General features: G+C 39.4%; 1 protein-coding gene across 1 annotated transcript; it reads right to left on the bottom strand.

The window, feature by feature from the left end:
• Window positions 1-1,359: 1,359 nt before the first annotated feature.
• LOC121754116 (kxDL motif-containing protein 1-like) lies at window positions 1,360-2,926 on the bottom strand. Its single transcript, XM_042149465.1, has 3 exons — window positions 2,796-2,926; window positions 2,553-2,705; window positions 1,360-1,688 (listed from the first exon to the last, which is right to left on the bottom strand). Exons 1-3 carry the CDS (start codon window positions 2,915-2,917, stop codon window positions 1,580-1,582), a joined length of 384 nt encoding a protein of 127 aa, XP_042005399.1. The 5' UTR covers window positions 2,918-2,926; the 3' UTR covers window positions 1,360-1,579.
• Between the last annotated feature and the right edge of the window lie 8,889 nt (window positions 2,927-11,815).

Here is an 11,815-nt window from a genome sequence, read left to right as displayed (position 1 = left end):
AGTGGACTCACCGATATGCAAATACTCGTCGAACATGTCGGCCGTTTGCCCAGTAGCGAGTTGTCGGATGGCACACGTACACTTCTGCAACGCCGTGATACTTTGCCGGCCGGCTGCATCTACACCTGTTTGAAAGTATTCAACACGTGCGGACAATGTGTTGACAATTCGCATGAACAAGCGCTTTGACATGCGAAAACGGCGCCTGAAGTAATCTGCCGGAAACCGCGGCTGGTCGGCAAAGTAGTCGGCAACGAGCCTTTCGTGGGCTCCCTCCCGGTCACGATGGATGTACCGTCGATTTGATCTGGTTCGTTGAGGAGGAGGAGCAGGGGTATTCGCCGCGACATATGCTTCGTAAGCGGCACGATGTTGTTCGTAGTATTCTTGTTCTTCGCGTTCCCCTTCCGCCATAATATGGGTGAAATCCATTTGAGATTTTGAGTGGGGGATGAATGTGTTGATAGTTTGTATGAGAATTATGAATGAGAGATGAATGAGAGATGATTTGATGTGATAAATGGATGATGAATGTGTGTATTTATAGATGATTTTGGGGAAAAAAAAAAAAAAAAATCAAAAAAATTCAGAAAAAACGGGAAAAAAACGGCCATATTTTTGGGATTTGGAAAATATTTTTTTTTATTTTTTAGCATTATTTATAATTAAATACCGATTTTTAAAAAATAAAAATAAAAAAAAGTTTAAACACAACGGCTATGCCGTTGACGAATGGGAGCGCGCCACGTGTGCGTCCGCTGGCACGGACGTGCTCGATACATCGAGCAGCGCCGTGCCAGCGGCGCGGCTGCAGCGGCGGCGGTCCTGCGCCTTGCCAACGGCGCGGACGGCGGTGGCGTCTTTCGCCACCGCTGCGGATGCTCTTAGTTAACCTTAATATGGTCCCAGACTATTTTATTTCGTTTGGCAATTTTTGGTAGTAATAATTGTTCTATAAACTCATTATGTCTAATTTCATGATTATTTTATGGCACACAGCCACACAGTATATTCTTATCTATAATTTCATGATTATATTTAATGCCACACTTCTAGTGTGAATTGATTATACCATTGTTGTAGATAAAAGGGAATATCTACGTTGTCCACTATTAACTGTCCAATTTGAGATAATGTATGTTTTCAAATATATATTGTCTTTATGATAAAAAGTGAAAAATGTTTATCATATTATAATAAAATGAAACGAAGTGAAAAATGTTTATCATATTATAATAAAATGAAACGAGACATGTATATATAATGACCAACGAATGGAGTAGTTATCAAGGAAATGAAATTAGCGGACTTATACAACTACTTTTGCAAGTAACTTTTCTCAACTTCACACGAACGAAATGAGACATCTAAAAACGAGAAAATGAGATATTTAATGATAGACGAAGAAAGCATTAGTTTTCGAGGAAGTGAAAAACACATTACTAATACAACCTCTTTTGTAAGGCACTTTTCACAACTTCACACGGTTTGGACAACACTTCAGAAGAAACAGTGAATTCTAAGAGCAACAGTGTGAAGTGGATTTAGAGCAGAAGAAGATGTGAGTGGGAATTCATTTCTAGCTATCCTTGGGCAACTCCAGGTCTGGTCTTTGATCAAGAGCTTCAATTTCAGAGGTATCAGGAAAAGCATCCGGATAGGTTCCTGCAATCTTGTTCTTAAGGCTCCTACAAACAACATCCGAATAAACGCGCATTAGCTTTCATAGAAATGTGGCAAAAAAGACTCCCACGCAATGAAAATAACAATGATAAGGGTTATTTGGGCAGAGTTTAAATCCGAGGAAAAGAGTTGCTGCCCGTTTGCCACATAGACCGTTCCAGTCAGGTTAGCATACACTAATGTAGCTTACTTGGTAGGTGTTATTGAAGAAGACTACTATGCAGCTCCTATATACGGAGTAAATGTGCAATCAAAGAAAGCTTCAGTTGTGTTGTTCATCCTGTGTTGTTCATCCGTTCACATAAACCGTGCTTGGCCTAATACCCTCTTCACCACACTGGATCCTTTGCTAGAAGTTAAGTGCTTAGGGAAAATCACATTGATATGGTAACCAAACAAGCGAAGGATGCTACTCGACTTCTCTGCCATTTTTGACAACAAACGCGGAATCTGTCGTGCCATTAATCTAATCCATAATGCTAAGGAAGTGTAGCTTCTACAAACATCGGAAAACATCTCATACCCATATGGATTTCCTAGCCCTACTTGAGTTCTTTGTTTGTGGAAGGCTAATCACAGGGAGCTAACAATTTTTTGCAGCTGAAGAGGAGAAGGTTCAATCTGGCATTAATATGAGATCATCAAACATCTCAACACATTTCATAGGCTCCATTATCATCATCACAAAGCATAAATTTCATCAACTCTTCTTAGTTTCTTAAAATATTTCCACTCATCCAAAAAAAACAAGCTCTGAATACAGGATACATTCATTTGTATATCTAAACTTCTGTGAAAAAATAAATAAGGCATCATAAACTGTGGAAAATTGAAATTTGGAAGTGGAAAAAGCGGAGAATTTGACATACCTGAGCTTCTGAAAGATGTAATCCAGGTCCGATTTCATGGACCGCAAGAGGCGCGTGTTCTTCGCAAAATCAGCGTGCACTTCCATGAAGCAATTCTCCGAGTACTCGTTGAAGCGAGACAACACTGCATTGCTGTCTTGCATTCTCCCTAATCTGCGTATTCAACTCTTGGAATCACTAAATTCCGGTGAAATTATGATCGAATAACCAATTGATAAAAAATATGTTTCTATACATGCATACATGAGATTTTGTGCTTGTTTGATCGAATCCAAATCTCGCGAATCAGTTAGGCTTCTGAATTCTCTCGAAATTTCGCTGGATGCTGATTCCATCGACTCCTTCACCTTTTCCGAATCCGCCATTTTCACTTCTTTTCCTTCTTCCTTGCTAATTTTTGGGGATGATATTAGCCGGCTTGAAGTTGGGCCGTATGATGAAATTAACGGGCTTGAAATTGGGCCATATGATGAAACTAACGGGTTAAAATTTGGGCCTTAGGATGAAATTAGCTGCTTGAGTGGTCCTTAATCATACTTCTGTAAATAGAGTAAATGGGCCTTTAATATTTGGATTTTCATAAAGATTTCAATTCTCCATGTAAAAAATGTTTTTGCATTTCCATTTCTTGATTTATATAGTAAGAAAACCTTAATATATTACATAAACTAATCAAACAGTATAAATACATAATCATGTCATCTAAGAAATTAACATGTGGATCTTAGGGATGTCTGAGTCAGATACTTCACTATAATTTTTATATGTATAATTCATTGACAAAAAAATAGAAACTAATGCATATTATTGAAAAAGATCATATGCCTCAAGAAATAATAATGAATTGATGGCAGTCTATGAAAATGTGGAAAATGGGACAAATACTTAGTTGTCAATATGTAAAGATGAGACACCAAGTACAAAACTTACGAAAGATAATCGTCGTATCATCCAATTTCAAAATTAATAATGATTTCTTGAATAGTACAAATGAATAACACATGTGTCAATATTTTTATGAATAAATTTCATACTATATGTAAAATTTATGGCAACCCACATTACATGTTAGTGTTTGAGCTCATCAAGATCGGATTGAGCTGGTGGAAGAATCAAGTCAGGAAATAGCCGTTGGGAACCGAAACAGAAACTAGCCGTTGGAAACGGTTATAACCGTTTTCGGCAAAAGGAAGCTGTTCGCCAAAAGGTGTTCGCCAGAAGGTGTTCGGCAAAAGGTGTTCGCCAGAAGGTGTTCGGCAAAAGGTGTTCGGCAAAAGGTGTTCGCCAGAAGGTGTTCGGCAAAAGGTGTTCGCCAAAAGGTGTTCGCCAAAAGGTGTTCGGCAAAAGGTGTTCGCCAAAAGGTGTTCGCCAAAAGGTGTTCGGACAAAAGGAAGCTGTTCGGCAAAGGAAGCTGTTCGGCAAAGGAAGCTGTTCGGCAAAGGAAACTGTTCGGCGGTTTTTCTTGATCGGTACTACTTAAGGAAGTTGCGATTCATTCCAGAACTAACAACAACAGAAATCAAAAGTGATAGAGAGAGAATTCAAGAGAGGAAGTGTTATCTTTCAGCTGTGCGTTTTTAGCTCTCGAAGCAAGAAGTTTTCGGGCGAGTTGAGGGTTTTCCATCTTGTAAATTCTTGAGAGTTTTGAGTGCTCTTGTGTTTGTAATCTCTCGAGTGATCAATAAAGAAACACACCAGATTCTGCCCGTGGATGTAGGCTTACGCCGAACCACGTAATTCGCTTGTGTTCTTCCTTGCATCTTGTCATTTCATTAATTTCCTTTTCGATCATCACAACCATAGGTTCGTTCTTCACAACGTGGCGCCGTCTGTGGGAACTTCACCCACTGAATTGATCGAGAAGGCACAAAGTTTTGGGAGTTCTTTCTTTGTCCTCAAGAAGGCGCTCAACCTGTTTGAATAATGGCTGCAGCAAGGTTTGATGTTGAAAAGTTCACAGGCCGAAATGATTTTGGTCTATGGAGGCTGAAGATGAAAGCAATCTTGATGCAACAGGGTTTATGGGAAACCCTAAATGGTGGAGGCAGTAATGAGGGGGAGAAGCCCGAGCCTGATGAAAAGGAGAAGGCAAAGGCTCAAGACAGAGAGTACAAGGCATATAGTACCTTGATACTCAACCTCAATGACAGAGTCCTCAGAGAAGTTTCAAAGGAGGAGACAGCGGCTGGAGTTTGGTCCAAGTTGGAGTCATTATACATGGCCAAATCTTTGGCAAATCGGCTGCACCTGAAGCAGAAACTTCTCACTTTCAAGATTGCTGATGGAAAAGGTGTGTTGGAACAGCTCGAAGAATTTGGGAAGTGCATCGATGATCTTGAGAACATTGATGAAGAGATTAAAGATGAGGACAAGGCTCTGATGTTGTTGAATTCCTTGCCACCAAGTTATGAGCATTTCAAGGATGCTATACTTCTTGGTAGAGAGTCCAAGATTGGATATGAAGAGGTGTACTCTGCTCTAAAGCTCAAGGAAATCCAGAAATCTAATCCAAAGTCCACTGAAATGGTGTCTGAGAGTCTGAGTGTTACTGATCACAAGAAGAATGTGAAAAGAAAGTCACAGAAGAAGCCATGGAAAAACAAGACAGCTGACTGGAAAGAGACCAGATCATGCCATCACTGCAAGAAACCAGGCCACATAAAGAAGAATTGTTGGGTTTGGAAGAAGAAGCAGGCCGAGGAAGAGAATGGCAAGAACAATGCTGATATTGCAGAAGAGTTGGTGGTCCCGGAGGCTCTGTGTGTGACTGAGGACATGGAAGAACTTCCATGGATCATGGATTCTGGATGTAGCTTCCACATGTGTCCAACTAGAAGTCATTTTGAGGAAATCAAGAATGCAGCTGGATCAGTTTTGTTAGGAAATGACCAGATATGCAGAATCAGAGGAGTTGGGTCCATCAGGCTTAGACTTCATGATGGCTCCATCAGGTTACTCACTGGTGTGAGGTTTATTCCAGAGATTAAGAGGAATTTGATCTCTATTGGAGTGTTGGATGCAGCAGGATATAATTGCATATTGTCTGATGGGATTATGAACATCGTCAAGAATGGTGATGTTGTTATGATGGCTGAGAGAAAGAGAAGCCTATACTATCTAAAGGCAAGTGTGGTTACTGGATCTGTGAATCTGGTATTAGACTTAAGAATGTGGCATCTCAGACTCGGACACTTGGGAGAAAATGGAATCAAAGAATTGGCCAAGAAGGAGCTGATTAAGCTGGAAAATCCCAATGAGCAGTTGGGTTTGTGTGAGCAATGTGTGCTCGGAAAGAGTAAGAAACTGCCCTATGGGAGAGGAATTCACAGCTCAAGGTCACCACTAGACTATGCCCACAGTGACTTGTGGGGCCCAGCTACACCAGCTTCATTGGGTGGAGGTAGATACTTTCTATCCATTATTGATGATTTTTCTAGAAAATTATGGGTGTTTATCTTGAAGGAAAAGTCAGAGACATTCATGAAATTCAAGGAGTGGTGTAGGGAAGTGGAGGTGGAGAAAGGGTGTTCTTTGAAGTGTTTAAGAACTGATAATGGGCTGGAGTTTCTGAGTGGGGAGTTTGATTCTTTCTGCAAGCAGAAAGGTATGAAGAGGCATAGGACATCTCCATCTAATCCCCAACAGAATGGAGTCGCTGAGCGCATGAATAGAACCATCCTAGAGCGAGTTAGATGTATGCTCTTTGGCTCTGGAATGGCTAAGAGATTCTGGGGTGAGGCTGTGAGTATGGCAGCAGTTCTCATCAATAGAAGTCCTTCTTCAGCTATAGCTTTTGACACTCCTGATCAGAGATGGTATGGAAAGGCCATGGATTATTCGAATATGAAGATTTTTGGTTGTATGGCTTATGCACACATCAGGCAAAGTAAGTTGGAGCCAAGGGCCTTGAGATGTGTGATGATTGGATACCAAAGGGGAGTGAAGGGCTACAGGCTGTGGTGCATAGAGCCAGGAAATCAGAAAGTTATTATCTCTAGAGATGTGCAATTTGAAGAAAGTAGGATGCCATTTCTGGAAAAGGCTCAAGAGAGCCAGAGGCCATCTCATTCTGAGAAAGAACCAGAGCCTGAGAGGATGGTGGAGATGGGTGTTCCAGAACCTGAGGAGGCTGAGGAATCAGTTCAGGTGGAGGTTTCTGGAACAGATAGAACTGCTGAGCCTGAACAGCAGATGGGAAATCATAGTGAACAAGAAGAAGCAGGTGCTGATGTGTTGAACCCTGAGCAGCAGGATTTGGGTGACTATGTTCTAGCCAGAGATAGGGTCAGAAGAATCCCTAAACCATCTACAAGATACAGTGAAGAAGAATACTTGCTATATGCACTATGTGTTGCAGAAAACATAGAGTATGCAGAGCCTTCAAGCTTCAAGGAAGCTATGAGTTCTAAGGAGAGCAAGCAGTGGATGGAGGCTATGATAGATGAAATACAGTCCCTGATCAAAAACAAGACATGGGTGCTTGTGAAGAGACCTTCCACACAAAAACCAGTGAGTTGTAAGTGGATATACAAGAAAAAATTGGAGGTTGGGAACAAGATTAGGTTCAAGGCTAGGCTTGTAGCTCGGGGGTTCACACAAGAGGAGGGAATAGACTATAATGAAGTATTTTCTCCAGTGGTAAAGCATGCCTCAATCAGAATTTTGCTAGCTATAGTTACTCAAAGAAGTTGGTTTTTGGACCAACTTGATGTGAAGACAGCCTTTCTTCATGGAGAGCTTGAGGAAACTATATACATGAATCAGCCAGAGGGATTTGTGATACATGGGAGTGAAGATAAGGTTTGTCTACTAAAGAAAAGTCTATACGGTTTGAAGCAAGCAAGTAGACAATGGCATATCAAGTTTGATGAACATATGCAGAGTATGGGATTTATAAATTCCAGATATGATAGTTGTGTCTACTTCAAATCAAAGTCTGAGGGACCTGCTGTGTATTTGCTATTATATGTAGACGACATCTTGCTTGCTGGACCAGATAGACAGGAGCTAGATAGGGTGAAAGCCTTATTGAAAAAGGGATTTGAAATCAAGGATCTGGGGAGTGCTAGCAAGATTTTGGGAATGGATATATTCAGAAGTGCAGATAAGAGGGTGTTGTGGTTGTCCCAAGAAGGCTACATTCAGAAAGTACTGCACAAATATCAGATTGACAAGAGTAGAACAACCTCAGTTCCACTATCACAACAGACTAAGCTGTCCAAATCACAATGTCCCAGAAATCAGCAAGAAGAAAGAGAGATGAGCCAGATACCTTATTCCAACATAGTTGGGAGTGTGATGTATATGATGATATGCACAAGGCCTGATATTTCTCATGCGGTAAGCGTGGTGAGCAGATACATGTCCTGTCCGGGAAGAGAGCACTGGTTGGCTTTGAAAGGGATTCTCAAGTATCTTAAAGGAAGTAGTGATCTGGGAATAATGTTCAAATCAGAGAATGAAGGAGATAAGGATAGCATTATTGGGTTTTGCGATTCAGATTATGCAGCTAACCTTGATAATAGGCGCTCACAATCTGGGTACATATTTACCTTGTTCGGCTCCGCGGTGAGCTGGAAGTCTAATCTCCAATCCGTGGTGGCTCTATCGACGACGGAGGCAGAGTATATAGCTCTTGCTGAGGCAGTAAAGGAAAGCTTCTGGCTTAGGGGTATAGTTGGTGATTTTGGGGTGAAGCAAGAGAATGTTGTGATCAAGTGCGACAGCAATAGCGCGATTTGTCTTTCGAAACATCAGACATATCATGAACGCAGCAAACATATAGACGTGAGGCTGCATTTCATTCGAGATGAGGTTGAGAAGGGTGCGGTGAAGATTGAGAAGGTCAGCACCGAGCACAATGCGGCTGATGCACTTACTAAAGCCCTACCGAGATCCAAGTTCCGACATTGCTTGGATTTGGTTGGGGTGGTCCGAAATTTGTAAGTATGGGAAGGAAGGTGGAACTGGTGGTGATGGATCTTAGATTGCTCAAAGGTGGAGGATTTGTTAGTGTTTGAGCTCATCAAGATCGGATTGAGTTGGTGGAAGAATCAAGTCAGGAAATAGCCGTTGGGAACCGAAACAGAAACTAGCCGTTGGAAACGGTTATAACCGTTTTCGGCAAAAGGAAGCTGTTCGCCAAAAGGTGTTCGCCAGAAGGTGTTCGGCAAAAGGTGTTCGCCAGAAGGTGTTCGGCAAAAGGTGTTCGGCAAAAGGTGTTCGCCAGAAGGTGTTCGGCAAAAGGTGTTCGCCAAAAGGTGTTCGCCAAAAGGTGTTCGGCAAAAGGTGTTCGCCAAAAGGTGTTCGCCAAAAGGTGTTCGGACAAAAGGAAGCTGTTCGGCAAAGGAAGCTGTTCGGCAAAGGAAGCTGTTCGGCAAAGGAAACTGTTCGGCGGTTTTTCTTGATCGGTACTACTTAAGGAAGTTGCGATTCATTCCAGAACTAACAACAACAGAAATCAAAAGTGATAGAGAGAGAATTCAAGAGAGGAAGTGTTATCTTTCAGCTGTGCGTTTTTAGCTCTCGAAGCAAGAAGTTTTCGGGCGAGTTGAGGGTTTTCCATCTTGTAAATTCTTGAGAGTTTTGAGTGCTCTTGTGTTTGTAATCTCTCGAGTGATCAATAAAGAAACACACCAGATTCTGCCCGTGGATGTAGGCTTACGCCGAACCACGTAATTCGCTTGTGTTCTTCCTTACATCTTGTCATTTCATTAATTTCCTTTTCGATCATCACAACCATAGGTTCGTTCTTCACATTACAAATTAAATTTAAGTTCATATCAATACATTAGACCCGGCTAGCAAAAAGGCTAATGTAAGCAAATTATTTTAACTTTTCCAAAAAGTAAATAATGATTGTATTTCTGCAATATATAGCCATGGAGAAAAGCAAAGTAGCAAAAAAATTCAACCCATCCCACACCCAAAAATTTATTTCAGATTTTGCTGTCACAAGAAACCACAGAAAATAAATGCTTCAATGTAGGTCAACAATGGTCTTTTAAGTAACAGTGCCAATTCAATCATTTCAGAGAGAGATCACTTTGTAATTTTTAAAAGTATGGGGGGTTTATTATGCAATTATCCAAAAATGCTTATTGAATATTCTAAGCAACCGTACCATGAAAAGAGGGTTCAAGTGCACGCTCGTCTGATCAAATTTTGAAAGACTCCGAATTTTTTATGATATGGACAAACCTAAAGGTGTGAAGGATGGTTATTTTCTCTTGGTTTAGTTTCACGTTAGATTACGAAGTTTGGTCAAATTGTGATCGGCACACACCTTTTAAACTTGAATGTCAAAAAAATCTAAGTAAAATAAGTTAAAACAAATGATGCAAGACTGAAATAACCCAAAAGAGATACTCTATTCGTTGCCTGACTCACTTTCCTTTTTGGTTTATCCTAACCAAGATGATCCAATTACTAAAAGTGTAAACACATTTATCTTTACTTTACTCCACCTCTCTTACTTTACTCTCTTCACTTAAAACACAAAATAAACATGTACTCCCTCCGTCCCGGGCTACTCGCTCATTTCCTTTTCGGCTCGGAGATTAAGGAATGAGTGTATAGGAAAGTAAAAAATGACGGCTGCAGGTGAAATTTTTTACTAAAAATGGAAAGAGTGCAAGTAACTTGGGACGCCCAAAAAGGAAATAAGTGCGAGTAGTGCGGGACGGAGGGAGTATAAAATTCCGTGCAGCGTAAAGAATGAATCATCTACCTTGAGACGGAAGAGTAGTATAATGGGACGAAGAGAATATTATTAAAACACATATGAATGCATAAAAAGTTATATACTATAAATGTAAATTTGAATTAGTGAATAACTCAAATGTACATACTATATTTATTTATTATTATATAATCACTATTAAACTATCAATATATCTCACACTTCATACTTTAATTTGGTTAGATGATTTGATATATCTATCACATTAAATGTTACACGTAAATTTGTTCCCATTTTTGTAGAGAGAGAGAGAGAGAGAGGTGCCCATTGGCAGCAAGCTTTAACAGTGGCTCGATTTTCAAACGCAGCAAAAGGAAAGTCCGACAATTAAGTCAAAGAGTGAATTAAGTTGCCATACATTCAATGTTCATCACATGAATGTCATACTCATCATATCATGACATGCATGCTATATGCATACTCAAAAGTAAAATACAGGAGTAGTACTTTAATCAAATGGTGCGGCCGGGTGTCATGAAATGGTTCATCCTTAATTAAATTATCATTAAATCTATCTATGGCTTTGGGTATGGAAGAAGTCTTAAATCATTAATCCACCCTTCGAGATGCTTACAAATCAGTATGGTCTTTGAATATAGAGCAGACTTAAATCTTTGGATAAGTTGTTCAACCCTTTAAAACGCCTACAAATCAGGCCAGTGAATCATCACTAGGTTACCCGATGGATCTCCTTAGTCTAACAACTTAAAAAATTTAAATATATTTTAGCAAATTACCAGAAAAAATTCATCAAATTCAATTTTAAAATTATTAAAATTTTTAAAATGATCAATTATATCATATATTTGACATTTTCCCCTTAATTTTCTAATGACAAAATTTTCGGTATATCCATATCTGAATTTATTGATTTAGCGTGTACCTATGAAAAAAATTGTTTGTACTTTAGCACACACAATAACATTTCATAAATCATCAAAGCGAATAAGCAATACTTCCTTTGTGACTTTGTCCTCAAATAATAGTTTCATTTTGCGCCGTCCACAAATAAGTTCACTTCAATTTTTGATAAAGTTTTTTTTATTGTTTCAGGTGAGACACGCTATACTTATCTTAAACTTCAATACTTGGTTATAAGTATTTTTATGATCCATTAGTAGGACTATATTTATTGTTAAAATACATTATTATTTGGAGGGATGAGACTAGTTGGATTAAATTAAACAAGGACGAATTAAGGTTAAAGGGTGGAATTAAGAGAGATTGATGGTTTGAAAAGACGTTGATGGACGTGGGAGTGCAGATCTGTTAATTAACAAATCAGACAAAACTTATGGGCTTTTTAGGTATTTATCCCTTACAAAAACAATAAATCTATGTGACCAAATTTTGCATGACCAAAAACTAATTTGTTTGAGAAAAAAATAGTTCATTTATGCATTTAATTTAAATATATTGGAGCATATATAATACATGGAACGTGCATAATATTGTGATCTTATATTATAGCTATTTGTATAATTTTTTTATTTTTTCAGAACCCTAAATATAATTAATGTAT

Source organism: Salvia splendens, chromosome 11, assembly GCF_004379255.2.
Source record: "Salvia splendens isolate huo1 chromosome 11, SspV2, whole genome shotgun sequence".
In the NCBI taxonomy this organism is placed as follows: domain Eukaryota; kingdom Viridiplantae; phylum Streptophyta; class Magnoliopsida; order Lamiales; family Lamiaceae; genus Salvia; species Salvia splendens.
The sequence above is the reverse complement of the archived record's forward strand: the minus strand, read 5'-3'. Positions and strand labels throughout refer to the sequence as shown.